This window comes from Panthera pardus, unplaced genomic scaffold, assembly GCF_024362965.1.
Source record: "Panthera pardus isolate Hobbes unplaced genomic scaffold, ASM2436296v1 HiC_scaffold_26, whole genome shotgun sequence".
NCBI lineage: Eukaryota > Metazoa > Chordata > Mammalia > Carnivora > Felidae > Panthera > Panthera pardus.
In genome coordinates this window covers 6,234,905-6,255,178 of record NW_026526832.1, presented here as the reverse complement: position 1 = coordinate 6,255,178, position 20,274 = coordinate 6,234,905, and the positions used below count along the sequence as shown (strand labels likewise).

Sequence of the window (20,274 nt, the reverse complement as noted above, 5' to 3'; positions counted from 1 at the left end):
AAAATATATTTATTAATTTACCAATTAAGAAAATAATAATTTCTTCTGGTAAAACTTTGGGCACTACAGAACAGTATGAAGATGAAATTCATCACCTGAATCCCCATATCTTTAATTAAAGCAGTTACCTCTTTCACGCTAGATGGGGATTGTTCAGGTGTCCATAGTGATGTGCATCTTGCCTTCCTCTTACTGCACCCACGTATGAGGAGGGCCTGTTGCTAAGCGTATAACTTTCTTTGAGAGCCTTAAGCCTGGCTGCCTGACTGGCTGGCTCTCCTGCACTTGACCCACCACACACCCTTTGAGAAAATGAATGGGACAAAAATGTATTTTTATTGTTTCAATTATAAAAGTAAATGATATTCATGGCGGAGTTACTGCAAAGCAGCAAGTAAGTGAGTGTATCATAGCAGTGTAAATAGTGGAAAATTGGGGGAAAAAAACCCTAAGAATATGTCAATAAGCACTTGGTAAGTGAATTGAAGTATACTCAATAATGAAAATGAATGAATTCGAGGGATATATAGGAAAGAGATAAATCTCAAAACTAATGTTGAGTGACGATACACACGGTATGATCACTTAAAAAGTTATACCATGAACAAACCATGTTTTCATTAATGGCCATATAGATGAATATGTATGTCATGTGTATGTATGATGTGGGAGATGTGTATAGGAGGCTCTAACAACATTTCTAATATTTATTTCCTTAAACAATGAATCAAGTCTGGCAAAATATTAGAACCCAGTAGATACAGATGTGATCACAAGGGTCTCCATTATGTTCTCTAATTTTCTGTTGAACTTTCTTCATGACCCAAAGGATAAAGGGGTCTCAGCGCACCCTGACATGACAGCACAGTTGACGTGACAGCACTGTTCATGGTGCCTGACACCATGGAAGTCACACGTCATGTCAGCAGCCAGGCGTTTGGACTCCAGCACTCAGACACCTAGCTACTGGTGCTCGGATGGAGACCTGATGTACATTGCTGGGGAAGCCAGTCAGTAGATCGAGGAGATTGAAGATTTGAGAGTGGAAATGAATCCTTGGTGGAGCCGCTGGCCTAGACTCCAGGCAGGTTACCCAGATCTGGGATTATTTAGTAGACATTGCAGTTTCAAATTTGGTTTTCTTTGTTTTTTCCTTTTTCCTTCAAGCCAGCATGAAAGACACCAAGGAGATGCACCTGGTGCCTTTTTCATTTTTTTTTCTTTTTTTAGAGAAAGAGAGAGAATCTTTAATTTTTTTTTTTTTTTAACATTTATTCATTTTTGAGAAAGAGAGAGAAAGAGAAACAGAGTGGAGTCGGGGAAGGGCAGAGAGAGAGAGAGGGAGACACAGAATCTGAAGCAGGATCCAGACTCTGAGCTGTCAGCACAGAGCCTGACGCGGGGCTCAAATTCATGGGCCACAAGGTCATGACCTGAGCTGAAGCCAGCCACTCAACTGACTAAGCCACCCCGGTGCCCCTAGAGAGAGAGAATCTTAAGCTGGCTGGATGCTCAGCACAGAGCCCGATGTGGGGCTTGATCCCAGGACTCTGAGATCATGACCTGAGCTGAAATCAAGAGTCAGATGTTCAACCAATTGAGCCACCCAGGCGCCCCCTCCATTTTTGTTTTTGTTTTTTTAAATGGTCTAAAATACAAATTAAGACCATAATCAAATACCACTGCACATTCCACCAGAATGGTGAAAATTTGAAAGTGCCAAACATTGGTAAAGAGGTAAAGCAGCCAGCACCCTGCTGTTGTGGTGGTGCGAGTGTAAGTTGGTATAACCACTTTGCTCTCATCTGACCTACACACACATCCTTTGAGTTTCACTCCTGACTGTATACTCAGCAGAATTGCATACATACCCCTGTGCACCAAAAGTCGCATATACAGATGGCATTCATGGCACTACCCAGAGTAGCCCCAAACTGGCCATTGATGTCCATCAACAACAGAGGGGGAGGGGGCATCATAGAAAGGAATGCTCCATAGCAAGGAAAATGAATGAACGCCTCTATAACCAGTAGTGTGGGTGAGCCCACAGACATAATTTTGAACAGAAGAAGCTGCATGTGAAAAGAGTACATAGTATGTGCTTCTGTTAAGTTTTCAAATGAGCAAAACTAACCCGTGATGTTAGAATCCATGATGGTGGTTCTCTTTTGGGACGAAGGAGAGATGACAGATTGGGAAGGAGCAGGAGGAGTCTACTGGGGTGCAGTTGCTGTACCCTGAGCTGGGTGTTAGTGACATGGATGGCTTCACCTTGCAGTTACTGCATAGCTGTGCAATGTGTGTTTTTATGCATGTGTGTTCTATGTTAATCAGAACATTAAAAAATTTTCCTCAGCTAACATGCTTAAAACACAACAAAGGGAGAGAAGAAATTAAAATAATAACAAAATAAAATGAAATACAACAAGCAGCAGGTCTAAATGTTTATTTCACGCTTTATGGGAAGGCCTTCTAAATCATTAAGTGAAAAAAAGTGTTGTGGTAATTGTTTTGTTTTTTAAGTGGAAACCTATTACATCTTGAGCCCTATTTATAGGAAGAATTGCTGCAATTGATGATACCTCATTTCAAGGTAAAAATGTTCCTGGGATTTCACAATTTAGGCTAAAAAAAAGTGGTCAGAACTTGTTTTGCAGTAATAGTCAAACTCTGCAGCTCACTTACGGCTCATTTTTTGAGCACAGTTGAATACCAAATTGGTTGCTCCATGGCATTTCATGATAGATCTTTCCCTTCTTTATGGCACACAAATCACTTTTTCTCAATTTCATTATAATGACCCGTATATAGTTAATTGGCTTGTCAATGCTTAAATCTTAAAGAAAATACTTTTCATTGGATATTTGATTCTCAAACATCTAAGAACTTGTTTGACTTTTCTTTTTTTTCTTCTTCTTCTTCTCCATAGCACATACCCACCTGACAGCTATATTTGTTATTTACCTGTGTAAATTTACCTGTTTTCCTGTGTAAAGAAAAGTCTTGACCAAGATGAGCCCCAACCATAAAAGGACATGGGAAATAATTCCCCACTGCCTGTTTAGGGGATTACCTCCTCTCTTGGAGGCCAGTACACTCAGGAATGACGACTTTCTGAGACTGCTAGATGCTTAAGAGGTTTGGTTTCGTAGTGTGATGTCCCCTCTCTCTTAAGTCCCCGAGGCAGATTGCCTAGTGCAGTCCCCTCTGGGGGATCCTCCCTAAATGACCACACCAAGAGCAAGAAGGGAACGAGCTCCCCCCCCCCCTCCGCCCCAAAAAAGAACTGTAGCAGAGACAAACGTAGTGCGCTTCTTGGCCACCACTGTTCTCTACACAGGAAGAAACTGAGGCATCTCGTCCAAGGCGCCACACACCCATTGCAGACAAGGCTGAGACTCACACTCAGACCTCAGCTCGCAGCCCCTGGATCCTTAGCACTGACTTTTACAATTTTCACGCACTACCCAAATGTGTTTTTTTAAGTATAAAAAAATAATGTTGCCTTAATTTTTCTTCTTTGTTTTTGTGGATTATTCAGTGCTGTTGGGACGTTTGCTCGAGCCCTTGATTGCAGCAGTTCTGTGAGGCAGCCTAGTTTGCATATGAGCGCAGCTGCAGCTTCTCGAGACATCACCCTGGTAAGATGCTTTTTGAAATTTAGGGGTTATTATTCCCTCTGCTACTTTAATTTTAAAGCCAGTATAGCAGTGTTATGGATGGGAGAGCTTTCTGTTGAAAGAGCTTTCTGGCTCTTAGCCCTGCTGACTGCTAGGTTGATTTGACTTGGCTGATTGGTTAACTGGGGGTAGAGTGTCTCATCCTAAGTCACCACTTATGTTTGTGAGCTGCGACGAATATGAATGGCTGCTGATGGAATAGGTGTGAAACAATAAAAAAATATTCTGGGGAAAACATTCTGACCCATCTCGTTTCACTTGTATGCTTTTTTCCTCATATTCTATCTATGTACTTAAATCGTTGTGTATCAAATATAATGCTTTACAGTTTTTAATGTGAGAAGGAACTCTTTTTTTCTCTAAACGTTTATTTTTGAGAGGACGTATGAGTGGGAGAGGGGCAGAAAGAGAAGGGGACAGAAGACCCAAAGCAGGCTGTGTGCTGACAGCAGAGAGCCCAGTGTGGGGCTCAAACCCATGAACCACGAGATCATCACCTGAACCTAAGTCGGATGCTTAACCGACTGAGGCACCCAGGCGCCCCAGATGTTTGCCGATTGAAGTTACTTTCTGTATATGATTGCCACAGCCTTTTGAGAAAGCATGATAACGTGCTCATTTTACAGATGAGAAAACTGAGTTTTGGTGAGGTTATTTGACCGATATCCATTACACGTAATAAAAGTTACAGTTTGTTTTTTCTTTTCATAATACCATATCTCTTCACAGCTGCTTTATTATAAATAATGTAGATCTTCTTGCCTCTGCAGCTATTTATTTAATGCTGGATACACCATAACTCATGACACTATGTTATCCATCCTGTCTCTTTTGAATACTAGTTTCTAGGTATTCTCTCTTTTTTTTTAATTTAATTTTTTATTTTTTAAAATTTACTTCCAAATTAGCATATAGTGCAACAATGATTTCAGGAGTAGATTCCTTAGTGCTCCTTACCCATTTAGCCCATCCCCCCTCCCACAACCCCTCCCATAACCCTCAGTTTGTTCTCCATATTTATGAGTCTCTTCTGTTTTGTCCCCCTCCCTGTTTGTATATTATTTTTGTTTCCCTTCCCTTATGTTCATCTGTTTTGTCTCTTAAAGTCCTCATAGGAGTGAAGTCATGATTTTTGTCTTTCTCTGACTAATTTCACTTAGCATAATACCTTCCAGTTCCATCCACGTAGTTGCAAATGGCAAGATTTCATTCTTTTTGATTGCCGAGTGATACTCCATTGAATATATATACCACATCTCCTTTATCCATTCATCCATCGATGGACACTTGGGCTCTTTCCGTACTTTGGCTATTGTTGATAGTGCTGCTATAAACATGGGGGTGCATGTGTCCCTTCGAAACAACACACCTGTATCTCTTGGATAAATGCCTAGTAGTGCAATTGCTGGGTCGTAGGGTAGTTCTATGTTTAGTATTTTGAGGAACCTCCATGCTATTTTCCAGAGCGGCTGCACCAGCTTGCATTACCATCTAGGTATTCTCTTTAAAGTCATTACTGTGGGGGTGCCTGTATGGCTTAGACAGTTAAGTGTCCGACTCTTGATTTTGGGTTAGGTCATGATCTCATGGTTTGTGAGTTTGAGCTCACATCCAGTCTCTCTCCACCCCTCCCCCGCTTGCGCTCTCTCGCTCTCTCTCTCTCTTACTCTCTCACTCTATCTCAAAATAGACCAAAAAAAGGGGCACTTGGGTGGCTCAATCAGTTAAGTGTCCAACTTCAGCTCAGGTCATGATCTCGCAGTTCATGAGTTTGAGACCCGTGTCGGGCTCTGTGCTGACAGCTCAGAGCCTGGAGCCTGCTTCGGATTCTGTGTCTCCCTCTCTCTCTCTGTCCCTCCCTCACTCACGCTCTGTCTCCCTCTGTCTCTCAAAAAATGAATAAATGTTACAAATAAACTTAAAAAAAGAAGTCATTACTATGCTCTGTTGATGATGACTACAAATGCAGTCTTGCCCAGAGTATGCAGAAAAACGTGAGCAATAATTTTTTTTTCTGTTAAATTTATCAGAGTTTTATAGTATAAAGAAATACATTTTCCAATCATGTTTTCCTTTCACCTCTTCAGGCCATAATCATTGCCAAATAAAATGCATCAAAAAGTGCTGGAATTTCTCTCCCCAAAATATATCCAAAATCTGACCACTCTTTTCTGTCTCAGGTACTTCAATGCTAATCCAAATCTTGTTACTTAGGATACCGGCACTCAGTACCTCATGACAGGTTTCCTCAAGTCCACTCCTAAAAGTCTCAATTTTGTTGTTGTTGTTGTTGTTTTTAATTTTTTTTAACGTTTATTTATTTTTGAGGCAGAGACAGAGCATGAATGGGGGAGGGTCAGAGAGAGGGAGACACAGAATCCGAAACAGGCTCCAGGCTCTGAGTGGTCAGCACAGAGCCCGACGCGGGGCTTGAACTCATGGACCGCGAGATCATGACCTGAGCTGAAGTCGGAGGCTTAACCGACTGAGCCACCCAGGCGCTCCCTTTTTAAAAATTTTTTAATGTTTATTTTTGAGACAGAGACAGACAGAGTGTGAGCAGGGGAGAGGCAGAGAGAGAGAGAGAGATTCCAAATCAGAAGCAGGCTCCAGGCTGTTGGCACAGAGAGACCCATGTGGGGCTCCAACTCACAAACTGTGAGATCATGACCTGAGCTGAAGTTGACACCCAACTGACTGAGCCACCCAGGTGCCCCTCAATTTTGTTTTCTGATGGAATGGAATACAGTGAGAGGTGTTACTACTTTCTCATTATGTTCCAGTTTGAAATGCTTTCAACGAAATACTGCAGTAATGTAAAAACTCATGCAGAATTCACATCAAATTTGTTTCTTACAGTGCTTTCTTACAGTATAGATAATGGTGAAAGCATGAACAGTCTGTAGCCATCATGGAGCACCTCTCTTTATGCTTTCTTAGAGACTAGAATGTTGTTCATAGAAGTAAGTTCTGTTCTCCATTGGTACATTAATGTTTTCTATAAAAGTTTCGGGGTTTCAAAGTAGGTTTATATTTTGGTTGTTTAGAGGTTGTACTTTACCAAAGATGTGAGAGTACAAAGTGTCACATTTGTAAAAACCTTCAAAATCCTGTCAACAGATATTTATGCGAACCAAAGTAATGTGGAATCTAATCACTACTTGTATTTTTTCCACGTTCAAGATTTTTCTCCCAATTATAAAATTAGTGTATGCTTATTATGAAAAATTGCAAAATTTAGTACAGCAGCAGGCAAAAAAAAAAAAAAAAAAAAGTCTTGTACTCATTATCCAGAGTGGAATATTCTTACCATTTCGTAATATTTCCTTTCAGCCACTCTTCGTGTATTATGAACAGTAATACCCACAAATTACAGAACAGTACGGAGGATAATGTATTGAGCCAGCCAAAACAAATGTTAGTGTTTTAGTTCTTTGGATTAAAAAAAATTATAAAAACAATTACAATTTCTAATACTCTCTCCCTAGTCCTATTCTGCATCCTCTATCTGTACCTCTAATGCCCATCACCCTTGCCTCCTGTCAAGAGGCAGCCACTATAACAGATTTGCTGTGTATCTAGTTTTTCTGGTTCCACTATGTATTTGTGTGTCTGAAAACAACATAAAGTTTGTTTTGCATGTGTTTCAATTTACTCTGTGACATCTTGCTCTTTGCCTCTTACTGCTCTCTAGCCATGTTAATAAACACATACCTAGTTCACTCATTTTATTTTTATTTTATTTTATTTTATTATTATTATTTTTTTAAGTTTATTTATTTTTGACAGCGACAGAGTGCGAGTATGAGCTGGGGAGGGGCAGAGAGAGTGAGAGAGACACAGAATCCAAAGCAGGCTCCAGGCTCTGAGCTGTCAGCACAGAGCCTGACTCGGGGCTTGAACTCACAAACTGTGAGATCATGACCTGGGCCGAAGTCAGACTCAACCGACTGAACCACCCAGGTGCCCCTAATTTTTTTTTTTTTTTTTTTTTTTACCCCTAGTTCACTCATTTTAACCACTGGGTAGTATTTGTAGTACTCCTTCATGGAATACTACACCACATTACTTATGTATTCTCTTTCCGATGAACATCTGGACTCCTTCAAAACATTTTTCATTTGCTACTACCCATAATGCTGCATTGAAAATCCCAACACATACCCTTTGTGAGTGTGTATGTGAACTCTCTGGCATAACTAGAATGGGAATAGTTATTCATAGTGATTCATAGGGCACTGCTCACTTTGGATTTGCCCAAACACAGCCAACTTATTCTACACAAGGCAAAAATAAGTTTATGTCTTTATTTTTAAAATGTGTGTTTAGGGGCGCCTGGGTGGCGCAGTCGGTTAAGCGTCCGACTTCAGCCAGGTCACGATCTCGCGGTCCGTGAGTTCGAGCCCCGCGTCAGGCTCTGGGCTGATGGCTCGGAGCCTGGAGCCTGTTTCCGATTCTGTGTCTCCCTCTCTCTCTGCCCCTCCCCCGTTCATGCTCTGTCTCTCTCTGTCCCAAAAATAAATAAAAAAAAAAAAACGTTGAAAAAAAAATTTAAAAAAAAATAAAATAAAATAAAATGTGTGTTTATTTTGAGAGAGACTGTGTGTGTGCACGTGCACTAGCATGTGATGGAGAGGGGCAGAGAGAAGGGAGAGAGAGAATCCCAAGCAGGCTCTGCCCTGTTAAGGCAGAACCCTATGCAGGGCTCGATCTCACAAACCGTGAGATCATGACCTGAGCCGAAATCAACAGTCAGACACAACCGACTGAGCCACCCAGGTGCCCTGGTAGAAACTTATAATCCCACAAGCAGTCAATGAGTGTTTTCCTGTCTTCATCCATTTTCTTACATTGGCTTCAACATTGGGTATTTTCAGACTAAGATTTTTACTAACCTGATGCTTCCCTCATTTTAATTTGTATTTCTTAATAAGGTTAAGCAGGTTTTCTTGTTTATTGACTCTTCGTGGTTTTTCTTTGTATTTTAGATTCATATCCTTTGTCCATTCTTCACTTGTGTCATTGTTTTTTTCTAACAGTTTAAAAATAGTATTCATATTCGTGATTATAAATATATCTGGAGTTTATTTTTGAGACTTGAATGAGGTATAGGAGTCTTTTTTTCCATATGGAAAATAGTCATCTCAATACCTTTTATTGAATTTCTTGTCCTCATGATTTTGTAATCCTTCCTTCCTCTTTTTTCAAGGTTTTAGATATGCTTAGGCTTGCTTCTGGATTTGTTATCTCTTCTCCTCTGTTTTGTTGATCTGTCCCTGCACAAGTACCACATTATAAAAAGCTGATAAGCCCCACATGAACGTTTTTTTTCTTTTTCTTTTTTTTTTAATGTTTATTCTTGAGAGAGAGAGAGCACGAGTGGGGAAGGGGCAGAGAGACAGGGAGACACAGAATTTGAAGCAGGCTCCAGGCTCCAAACTGTCAGCACAGAGCCCAACATGGGGCTCAAACTCAAGAATCGTGAGATCGTGACCTGGGCCAAAGTTGGATGCTCAACTGGCTGAGCCACCCAGGTGCCCCCATGTGAACTTTTTTTTAACACATAGTGGAAGTCATTTAAATCAGAGTTTTGTACTTTGCCTCCCCCACCACATATTCCCTAACAATATAAAATAAATACTTTTTCATATCATCATGAGAATCTGGAAAGTTTTTTGTTTTTTTTTTAATGTTGTGTGATTGTGCCTTGTATAGATATACTGTTACTTACATAGCTACTCTCTTATGGTTTAACACTCATCTTCTGAGATAATGCTTCCCAGATTATAACTGGGGATGCTCACCCTGTTGTAGTGCAGCAGATTCCCTCCACCCTCTGAGGAGTGACAAAGGAGAACCTGTTCCTGGATGGTACAGAGCTCTGTGATAGTTGGGGCTGATTTGCCTGAAGATAGGTGTGAACAGGTGAAGAGCAGGTATGTGAGCTTTTGCTTCGGGCTGCAGCAACTCTCTGCTTCCCACTGGTGGTGACTGGTGGGACAGCGGGTGAATTTCTTTTGGAATAAGGCAGCGTCTTTATTTTATTTTAAATGTTTATTTATTTTTGAGAGACTGAGCACGAGCTCAGGAGGAGCAGAGAGAGAAAGAGGGAGACAGAATCCGAAGCAGGCTCCAGGCTCTGAGCTGTCAGCACAAAGCCCGATGTGGAGCTCAAAGTCCTGAGCTGTGAGATCATGACCTGAGCCAAAGTCAAATACTTAACCAGCTGAGCCACCCAGGTGCCCCCTAAGAGGGCAGAGTTTTTAAAGATTCGGTATTTGTTTCTGTCAGTGAAGGCGGGTTATAAAAGAAGCATTTTAAAGAGAACACAACCTATGTACCTTAATTAGTTTAAACATCATTTTGTGTTTATCGTTTGCAGCACTTGCCTACATGTTCCTTCTGGCTGGATGCTTTCACACCCTCCAATGTTTGCATTTCTTCCGGTTTTTTTCTTTTAGTATTCAGCACTTAGGAAGACACTTTGTGTTATAGCTACCATCTTAAATTGTTTACTACTATAATTGTTGCTTCTTTTTATTTTAGAGAGAGAAAGAGTGCGGGAGTGGGCGAGAGAGGCAGAGGGAGAAAGAGAATATTAAGCAGGCTCTGTGCTTAGCATGGAGCCCGATGTGATGTGGGGCTCGATCCCACAACCCTGGTATCAGACCTGAGCTGAAATCCAGAGTCAGACGTTTAACCAACTGAGCCACCCAGCCACCCCTGTAATTGTTACTTTTTAAAGCGGAAGTGTACTCAGAGGCTCAGGGAATTGTGTTTGTCATGTTTGTACAGCTGGTTTCAGTTTCAGAGACAGGGTTTGGATCTGTTCTCGACTCCTACCTGAGATTCTCTCTCCCAGATTACATCTTTTTTGTTTCACTCTCCTTAAAATGGCTTGGGTTTAAAAATCATTGTTTTTTGGGTTGGGTTGGCTTGGGTTTTAAAAATCATCGGATTAGGCAGTGCTGAAGATCTGGTCTTCTGTCTGCAACATTGAAATGCTTTGGTTTCCTGCTCTAACGGACGCTAGGTTCAGCTGTACTTGGACTCTTCCTATATGTGGCTCTTGTGTCTAGATTACTTTCAGTGCCATGAAATTGATATCTTTCAGAGGTCACAAAAGCAGGAGGAAATTGATGCACTTTGTGATTTCAGATGCCATGTCCTGCACCTTTAGTCCTCTTTGCCTGGTAGCTTCATGCCTTCCTCTTTGATGTTAACATATAAAATCCTGGGGCACCTGTATGGAAATGAGTGGGAGTGGTTAAAAGTTGATTACTTGTACATTGATAATGTGAGTTTTGCAGATTGTTTTCCAAAAAAGATCATATGAGAAGCTGGTAAGTTGTTTTGTCCCATGAAATGAAAATTAGATTTAAAAAAATAAATGAAAATTAGATTCATCATTCAGTTGAATTTGGAGAGTCAGGTTCTTATTTTCTTTCAGTGTTTTCAGACCTATACAGATGTGGTTAGTACCTTTCTCCATCAGGTGACCAGACTTTCTCTGAAGACTTCTTACTGCAGAGAGGGCACGGTTACAGAACTGTGGGAACTCCAGTGGTCTGTCCTAGGTGATTTTCACTGTGGCTTTTCCTGTAAGGGACTGCAGCTGACTGTCAGCATTCTTAATCTGAAGCATCTGTTTATCCTAGACTCTGCATGCTACTTGTCAAATCACCAGTAATGTTTTGGGAGCAGGTAATTAAGATGCCTGCAGATTGCTAGGTCTGACTTCCTTATTTTGAGACCTGTTACAATCATAGCTAGACTGAATTTCAAACACTGCTAGTCTAAGAAACATGATAAGATTTATAATTGTTACAACACTGAAGTTGTCATGGAGGCTTCCTAGATTTCACCCTCATTTCATTAAGATGTAAAGTGTCCTTTGTACAATATGCAAAGAAAAAAACAATCAGTTTACAACCTACATTGACCTCCCTTCGCCCCATTGTGGAAACAAAATTCTTTAGAACACAGTAAACCCCGAAGTGGTCTGTAGGTAGTTGGTGGAGGGCCAGGCCTGTTACGGGGCGGAGGGTGCCATGTGCATTGGTAGGGAGCTATCGCCAGAGCAGAGCCTCAGTCTCGGAAAACAGGTAATTAAAGAAGTGCTAGATTTCTCTTTTCCTTGAACTCTGAGGACTAAAGCAAGTTGGACGAAAAGATCTGAGAAAAAGAGTTTTTTGAGTTGTTTGGGGCCTCAAAAATCTTCCAGGATAGATCATATTAGAGATAATGGTGAAGTAACTTCTATAAAGATTCATATTTAATTTCTGACAGTCTCAGTACTAGAAACAGGATTTTTGATGCTGAGTCTGGTTCTGAGAAAGGTCAGGCTGTGTTGATTTCCTAGGGAGAAGACTGCATTCTGGGATATCTCTAATTCTATCTGATCTTTTTAAAATGCAATTTTTATTTTGCTGTCTCCTATCTTACATCCTTTTACTGGCCTTTAATTGCTTTCAGGATAAAAACCCAGATCCTTAAAAGAGTCAAAAAAAGCTGTGGGGGTTTGCCTGGCCAGTCTGCCCTGTCCTGTACCCCAGCCTTTCCTCTATGTCTTCTGGGCCCCAGCCAGCCTTCTTTGATTCTGTGGTCTGTCTCCTGCCACAGGACCTTTGCAACTTTAGTTCCCTTTGCTTGGATGCTCTCACAGCCCCATGCAATTAACTGTTATTTATTTATTTATTTATTTATTTATTTATTTATTTATTTATTTTTAAGGGTTTTTAAAAAAATGTTTGTTTACTTTTGAGAGAGAGACAGAGACAGAGTGTGAGCAGGGGAGGGGCAGAGAAAGAGGGAGACACAGAATCTGAAAAGGCTCCAGGCTCTGAGCTGTCAGCACAGAGCCTGATGTGGCATTTGAACTCATGGACCGCAAAATCATGACCTGAGTGGAAGTTGGACGTTTAACCAACTGAGCCACCTAGGCTCCCCAAATTTATTTATTTATTTTGAAAGAGAGAGAGAAAAAGAGAGAGAGAGAGAGAACTAATTAGTGGGGGAGGGGCAGAGAGAGAGGGAGAGAGAGAGAGAATCCTGAGCAGGCTCTGCACTGACAGTGTAGAGCCCAGTGCTGGGCTCGAACCCACAAAAGGTGAGATTGTGACCTGATCCAAAACCAAGAGTTGGCCACTTAAACAGCTGAGCCACCCAGGTGCCCCACCACCTAATTGACTCTTAATCTGTTTTCAAATTGTGTCTAATCTATCCGTCTAGGGCAGGTTACTCTTGTGGTGTGCTCATGGAGGGAGACACAACAACATTCCTCCATGTTAATTATTTGTAATTAAACACTTGTTTTTGTGATTATTTCATTAATGTGTATCTCTCTCTTCTTCCCCTTCCCTACATATCAGCTTGTAGTATTCATCAATATAGTGACCATACCTGTTTTTCCTCACTGTTGAATTCCCAGTACCAAGCATAGTTCCTGGGATATATTTACTAGGTGTTCAGTAAATATCTGAGAATGAATAAATTAGTTTCTCTCTCTGGGACATAAGACAATAGGTTCTTATTAAAATAGGTCATTGGAGTATGTTATTTCTATTAAAATGTTATCTAGCATGTTAATAGGTCTTTTTTGAATGCATCTCATCACTACGAGTGATATATATTTGAAAATAATTCCATTGTGTCAACAGAGCTGAACACACACGGTCTAAAGACCAGGAGTTATAGAAAGTTTCTGGCACTGGACATACTTGTTTAAAAACTGTGGTAAAATATACACAACATACAAATTTGCCATTTTAGCCATTTTTAAGCGTATTGTTCTCTCGCATTAAGTATTCACACTCTTGTGCAGCCATCACCAGGATGTTTTCGTCTTCCCCAACTGAAACTCTGTACTCATTAAATAACAACTCTCTATTCCCCAGCCCTTAGCAACCACCGTTCTAATTTCTGTTGCTGTGATTTTGACTACTCTGGGTACTTCATTTGAGGGGAACCACACGGTATTCGCCCTTCTGTGATGTGCTTATTTCACTTAGCATAATGTCTTCAGGTTCATCCATATTGTCCTATGTGTCATCGTTTCCTTCCTTTTCAAGGCTGCATAGTATTTTATCGTACGCATATACCACATTGTGTTTATTCAGTAGAAACTTAGGTTCCTTCTACCTTTTGGCTATTATGAATAATACTGCTATGAACATGGGTGTACAAGTGGATATACTTTTATGATTCTCTGGGGTTTTTTTTCCCCCCTGGACCTATAGCTTATGATCCATTTAGTCTTCTACAAGTTATGTAGCCTCCCTGTGCCTGAGTTTCCTCATCCATAATGGGAATAATGCTATGAAACCTATCTGTACTGCTTCAGGGGGTTATCTGTTGACAAGAAGAGGGTATACAGGCATAACTACAAATTGCAGATGTACCTGTCCCAAGAATATAGAATTTGATGGAACTGCAGTGGGTCCCCAGACCACACCTCATTGTTGTTTTTCCTGGGCCCCTGGGTTTTCTGAGGGCATGAAACTCTCCGTGAAATTGACCGCCCAGGTTGTGTGGAAGACAAGTGATTTATTGCTATGCTACAAATCTTTTTGAGCTTCCCTCAACATTCCAGAAGAAATTACGTTTGACAGTTTTTGTGCCTTCGTTTAAGTTAATATTCACAAACACGGGGCTTTGCTGGCTCTTGAGACTCTAGCCACACTGGAAGAGAGAGTATGTGATGTCTCTGTGTCCTGAACAAGATCTCTGGCACCCTCTTCCCAGCCTCTGGAAAAGTCTGTCTCTGAGTTACCATGTGGCGTCAACTTGAGGATTAAACAAGGTGGTACTTGTAAATCATTTAGAGCAGCGTGTGGCACAGTGTTGAGAGCTTGGTAATATTGTTTGTTGAGATGGTGATAACAATGATATATTTTCCCCCCAATCTTGTTGAATCTCATTTACTTTCTTCTGATTTTATATCATTATTGATTGTCTGAAAGGGCTTTTATCATGCCATATTTACTGTCATTGTAGTAGGTTATCAAATTTGAATATGGACACTAGGTTATGAGTGACCATACATTTTAATACAATTGTTACAAGGAGTTCATTATATGATATAAAGATCTTCCCCTTAAGGGTGCCTCGGTGGTTCAGTCGGTTAAGCGTCCTACTTCGGCTCAGGTCATGATCTCCTGGTTCAAGTTCAAGTCCCACATCAGACTTTGGGCTGATGCAGGCCTGGAGCCTGCTTAAGATTCTGTGTCTCCTTCTCTCTCTCTGCCCCTTCCCCTGCTTGTGCTCTGTCTCTTTCTCTCTCAAAAATAAACTTTAAAAAAATAATAAAGATCTTCCCCTTAAAACAAGCTATAATTTTTACAATAAAAAATTTTTTTAAGAAAAACTTAGAAAAAGTAAGTAACTTATTTTCTTGAAAATAGAAAGTTGACTTAACCAACAGTAATTTTATTCTTCAGATATTAACTCTTTGTAAAATTGCTAGCCATTAATCCTGCATTTCATTCTCTTCATTTGTGAGTCCTGTTGAAATTACATATTTCATTCAGGGCATTGAGGGTACTGGGAATTTGAGGATAGATTGCAATTCATGGTCATTATAGCATTTAAAGGAATTGTAGTCTTTAGAATATATAAATCTTCAGATTAAAATTTTAGGTTTATCAGCTTACGTTAGAAATCTAGTCTTCAAAATGAGCATAAAATTGATGAACTGAGAATCCATGTAATTTTTTTAAAACACGTTTTCTTAAAATTTAAGAGTACTGTCCATGTTCTCAAGGCTATAAATTAGAATTAAAACTAATAAGACTACCACTGCAGTAAATCATATGAAACATGAAATTTTTCTTCCTTCTAAGTATATCACTGAGGCAGGAAATGAATGTTACTGTAGCACTGTTATCTAATCTAGAGGCTTTAGTGAGATTTTCTAGTTGTTCCAGTTATGTTCATTATAACAAAACAAAAAAATTTTTTTCTGCTTTAAGATTCCCTTGAAAATCATTTATTGCATTTAGTTATATCATTTTAATTTCTTTCAGTCCAGAACAGTTCCTCATTCTTTCTGTCTTTCATGACGTGGCATTTTCAAAGTACAGGCCATTTATTTTGTAGAACATCCCTTAGTTTGGGTTGTGGTTATAATTTGATTTATAATTAAAATAAGTTTTTATTTTACTTAAGACCACTTTGGTCAGTTAAGTCAGGAGAATTTCCATTTCACCCTAACTTTTCAAATTTATCAATGTAAGTTTTCGGAGTATTCTTTAATTAGAATAAATTGGTAAGTCTCCAGTTATAAGTAGCTTTTCATTGTTATTGTTTATGTATGTCATTTCCCATTTTTTTTTGACAGTTTTGCCAGATTTTTCTTTTCTTTTTTATTATCTAAAAGAGTGAGATTTTAATTGAGTTGATTTTTTGTATGTTTTTTTTTTTAATTAAAAAAAATTTTTTTAATGTTTATTTTTGACAGAGAGAGAGAGACAGAGCATGAGCGGGGGAGGGGCAGAGAGAGAGGGAGCCACAGAATCTGAAGCAGACTCCAGGCTCTGAGCTATTAGCACAGAGCCTGACACGGGGCTCAAACTCACAGACCACGAGATCATGACCTGAGCCGAAGTCGGACACTCAACCGACTGAGCCACCCAGGCGCCCCTGTATGGTTTTTTTTTATTATTATATGTTTTCTATTTAGTTTTTTTTTTTTTCTGTTTATTTTCCTCCTTCTACTTATCTTAGGCTTTACTCTGATATTCCTGTTCCAGCTTTTTTTTTTTTTTTCTTTTTTTTGGCGGGGGGGGGGGTGGGTTGTGTGTGTGGGAGAGAGACAGAATGAGAGAGTATGAATCTTAAGCAGGTTCCATGCCCAGTTGGGACTTGATGTGGGGTTCAGTCTCCCAACTCTGAGATCATGACCTGAGCCAAAATTAATAGTGAGACGCTTAACCAACTGAGCCTCTCAGGCACCCCTCCCATTCCAGCTTTTTAAGACTGATTTTTTAGCCCATCAACTTTGTCTAGTTTTCCATCATCAATATTTACGCTTATAAATGTACCTCTGTATGTCCTAAAGTTTGATATGTAGTATTTTCATTATCATTTGGTTCTAAGTATTTCCTAATTTACTTTATAATTTTGCATTTAATTGTGAGTTAATTTCCAAGGAAATGAGGTTCATAAGTTTATCTTAATTGCCTTGGGGGTTGTGGTCAGAGAAACATAGGCCAGTTCTTTTACTATATTGTGATTTCCTTTAGGGCCTGCAATATAATCCTCCCCAGCATTTTGCTCCATGGGTCTTACTTTTACCATGGCCTAATGCAAAAGAAGCTTTCTGTTTTTGTCTGTTCTGTCTAGAAAATGCCATCAAGGTAAAGGTTAAGTCATTGTGGAAGCCCACGTGTCATACATATTCTACCTGAATTATTTTAGTCTCCCCTTGCTTGCATTGGTTGTTCTTCAGTGTCCTCACATAGTTGTTTTACAGTAAACCCTTGGTTTGTGAGCATAATTCATTCCAGAAACAGGCTTGTAATCCAAAGCACTTGTATATCAAAATGAATTTCCCTATAAGGAATAATGGAAACTCAGATGATTCATTCCACAACCCCAAAATATTCATATAAAAATGATTACACTACTGTAATCATTACAAAATTATAAAGAAAAGATAAAATATAAAGAAGAATAAACAAATTAGCCTATACTTACCTTTGAAAACCTTCGTGGCTGATGAGGAAGACAAGAGGGGAGGTTATTGTGTAGGACGACTTTCACTATCACTAACGGATGTTGACTGCAGTACAGTATGAATACTCTCTTGTCATATACTGTATTTAATGTATACATTAAATAAGGCAGCAGAGGAAAGGGTCTATATCTGCAGGCGGCCTGACCTAGAATGAAGCATGGCATTGCTAAGCTTACTCTTGGATGGAAAAGCAAAGGATTGTCCAGAGGTGCTTTGAAGTGACAAAAAATACACTGGTGCCAGCTGTGGGCACCTTCCAATGTTCTGAAAAATCACTGCTTTCTGCCAAACACTGTGGCCTGAGACCAAGCATCCAAGCACGGGAGACAATCATCCACAAACCTGCAGAGAGAGAGACAGAGCGAGAGAGAGAGAGGGAAGAAAGAACCATTGGCCCAGTTGTGATTGTGTGACATTCAGCATCGTGTACTACTCATTTTGCAAGACAGTGTTCGTTGATCAAGTTAAAATTTATTAGAAATGTTTTCTTGTCTTGCAGAACACGTGTAGAACCAGTTACTCACAATCCAAGGTTTTACTGTATTTGTCTGGTTTGTGTCTAGAATCAGAGCCGGGGGGAAGAATTTTCAGTTCTGCTCATGCAAAGTACATTTAGGGCCATGGGGTTACAGTGGCTTACTAGCCCCGTAGCTTTCCTGTGATAATCAAAAGGTCTGAATACACATGAGGACATGACTCAGGGTGTCCTGTAGATTGATTTGAGTGAATGACAACTAAGTCTTAACAAATTTGATGATGAATGAGGGATTTTGTTTTGAATACTGTGCATTGAAGCAAAACTTGAGAATGCATGGCATACTTCTCTTTTACATATATATAAAATGTTTTGCCTTGATCATGGTTTGTGGTTTACTCCTGAGAGTTTATATTCACCTTCTGCTTGGGAAAAACCATATGCTCATTAATTTTGAAATAGATTTAGTGTTCTGAATGCTATAATTTGTGCTGGAGGTACACATGCAAAGTTTTTGTAACATTCTGACCAAATCAATAGTTAGGATTGAATATGTATGTATATCAGTTAGCTGTTGTCAAAATAAAGCTACATGTTACATGCTGGGTTTCTGAGAAACAGGCTAAGATAGAGATTTGTATGTAGGAAATTTATTAGGAATCAAAACCTGTGGGGGGTGCCTGGTGGCTCAGTTGGTTAAACGTCCAACTTTGGCTCAGGTCATGATCTCCTGTTTCGTGAGTTCGAGCCCCACGTCGGACTCTGTGCTGACAGCTCAGAGCCTAGAGCCTGCTTCAGATTCTGTGTCTCCCTCTCCCTCTGCCCCTCCCCTGTTCGTTCTCTCTCTCTCTCTCTCTCTCTCTCTCTCTCAAAAATAAACATTAAAAAATTTAAGAAAAAAAAAAAACTGTGGAAGAGGAGGGATGGAGGCAGGATTGAACTGAGGAAGAAAGTGGGCTATGATACCTGAAGCCTCCGCCGACTCCACGGGACACTTCGAAGAGTTGTCCCAAATCCGGGTGACAGGCTGAGCCTGTATACTCCTGCATCATCGGATAAAGGCTGTGCCAGGAAAAGGGCATGATCTTGGGTGATGATTCTTTCTTGAATTGAAATCATTCCAAAGGTGACAGCTGAGGGTGTCTGCTGATAGCACATCTAGCACGGAGTGAGTAAGTTCTTTACTCTCAAAAGGAAAAACACAGTATCTGTTACACTGCCTAGTATTTCAGTGGCTTATAACAACAAGCATTAATTTCTTATATACTCCTTTGCAGATTGTCTAGGATTCTGCTGAACTAGACTGGGCCAATTTAGGTGCCAAACTACAGTGTGAGTCCAGATCTGCTCCATGTGTATCTCCTCCTCTGGTGACAAAAGCCAGTAGCTCAAGAGGGCAAACCTAGATATGCAAACACATGCCAGGGCTCTGTTCTGTCACGTATCTTGAACATCTTATCTGCCAGTCAGGTCACGTGGCCAGGCTCCACATCAGTGGAGTGGAAGACTCCTCTTCTGTGAAGGCCCAGGGGAGGGAGTGAATATTTGCTGAATAATAATCCAGACTACCGTTGTGTGATTGTACTTAATGAGCGAAGGATGAGAATTTCACTGCCGAGCTTTCGTTGTCAGTCTTCCTCCGAAAATACTTCTGTTTGTCATCTCCATCTGTTATGAATGAGATGAAATATGACAACACCTTCACCACTATTTGGCAGAGAGAACAGCTTGTGCTGAGTTCTTATGATTTTTTAAATTTAGATTTGAATGGATCTTGTGTGTATCTGTATCTCTATTGAAAACACGGTATCTTTGTATTTATCTGGAGGGAAGACTTTCTGTTGTTTTACATTTACTCCTTAAATTCTTTGTGTTACTTTAAATTGAGGCGTATACACAGTAAAGTGTATTCAGTACACTCAGGTGCATCGTTTGCAAACTTGTGTATATGTATACATTCATGTAATCGACCACCCAGATCTAAAGAACTTTACCAGAATCCCAAAAGATTCCCTCATGCCTCTTCCCAGTCAATGATTGCCCCCTCCTTCTGAGGGAATCATTATTCTGACTTCTTTCACCACTGATTGTTACTTTTCTCAAAGTTCATATAAACGGAATCTTCCAGTGTGTTCTCTTACATGTCTAGCTTTTGGAATTGTTGTTATCTTACTGATAAACCGTAAGTCAGATGTCAGACTCCTATGTCTTGTGTTAGCCTATTTCTGAGAGTCTTCACTTGATGTTGTCTGTTATGTTATAGAAGGTAGATTCTGTGTTTTGCTTACAGCTTTTTAGCGTGATGTTGAACTCCGTAAAAGTCCATTCAGAAGGAGCCTCCTATGTGTGTCAGAAAGATGGAGTTAATATGGACTTCTAGCCCA

At 40.0% G+C, this 20,274-nt stretch overlaps 1 protein-coding gene across 6 annotated transcripts in view; it reads left to right on the top strand.

Annotated features, from left to right (window-relative positions):
- The window catches only part of MTA3 (metastasis associated 1 family member 3), a 222,042-nt gene that overhangs the window by 146,348 nt on the left and 55,420 nt on the right, over positions 1–20,274 (top strand). For all 6 annotated transcript variants that reach the window (XR_008418028.1, XM_053890979.1, XM_053890978.1 and 3 more), the window contains one exon: positions 3,542–3,641. Coding sequence is in view for 5 of the 6 variants with exons in the window: in XM_053890979.1 (XP_053746954.1) it covers positions 3,542–3,641 (100 nt within the window). In the remaining variant the exon portion in view is untranslated. The remainder of the gene's footprint in view (positions 1–3,541; positions 3,642–20,274) is intronic.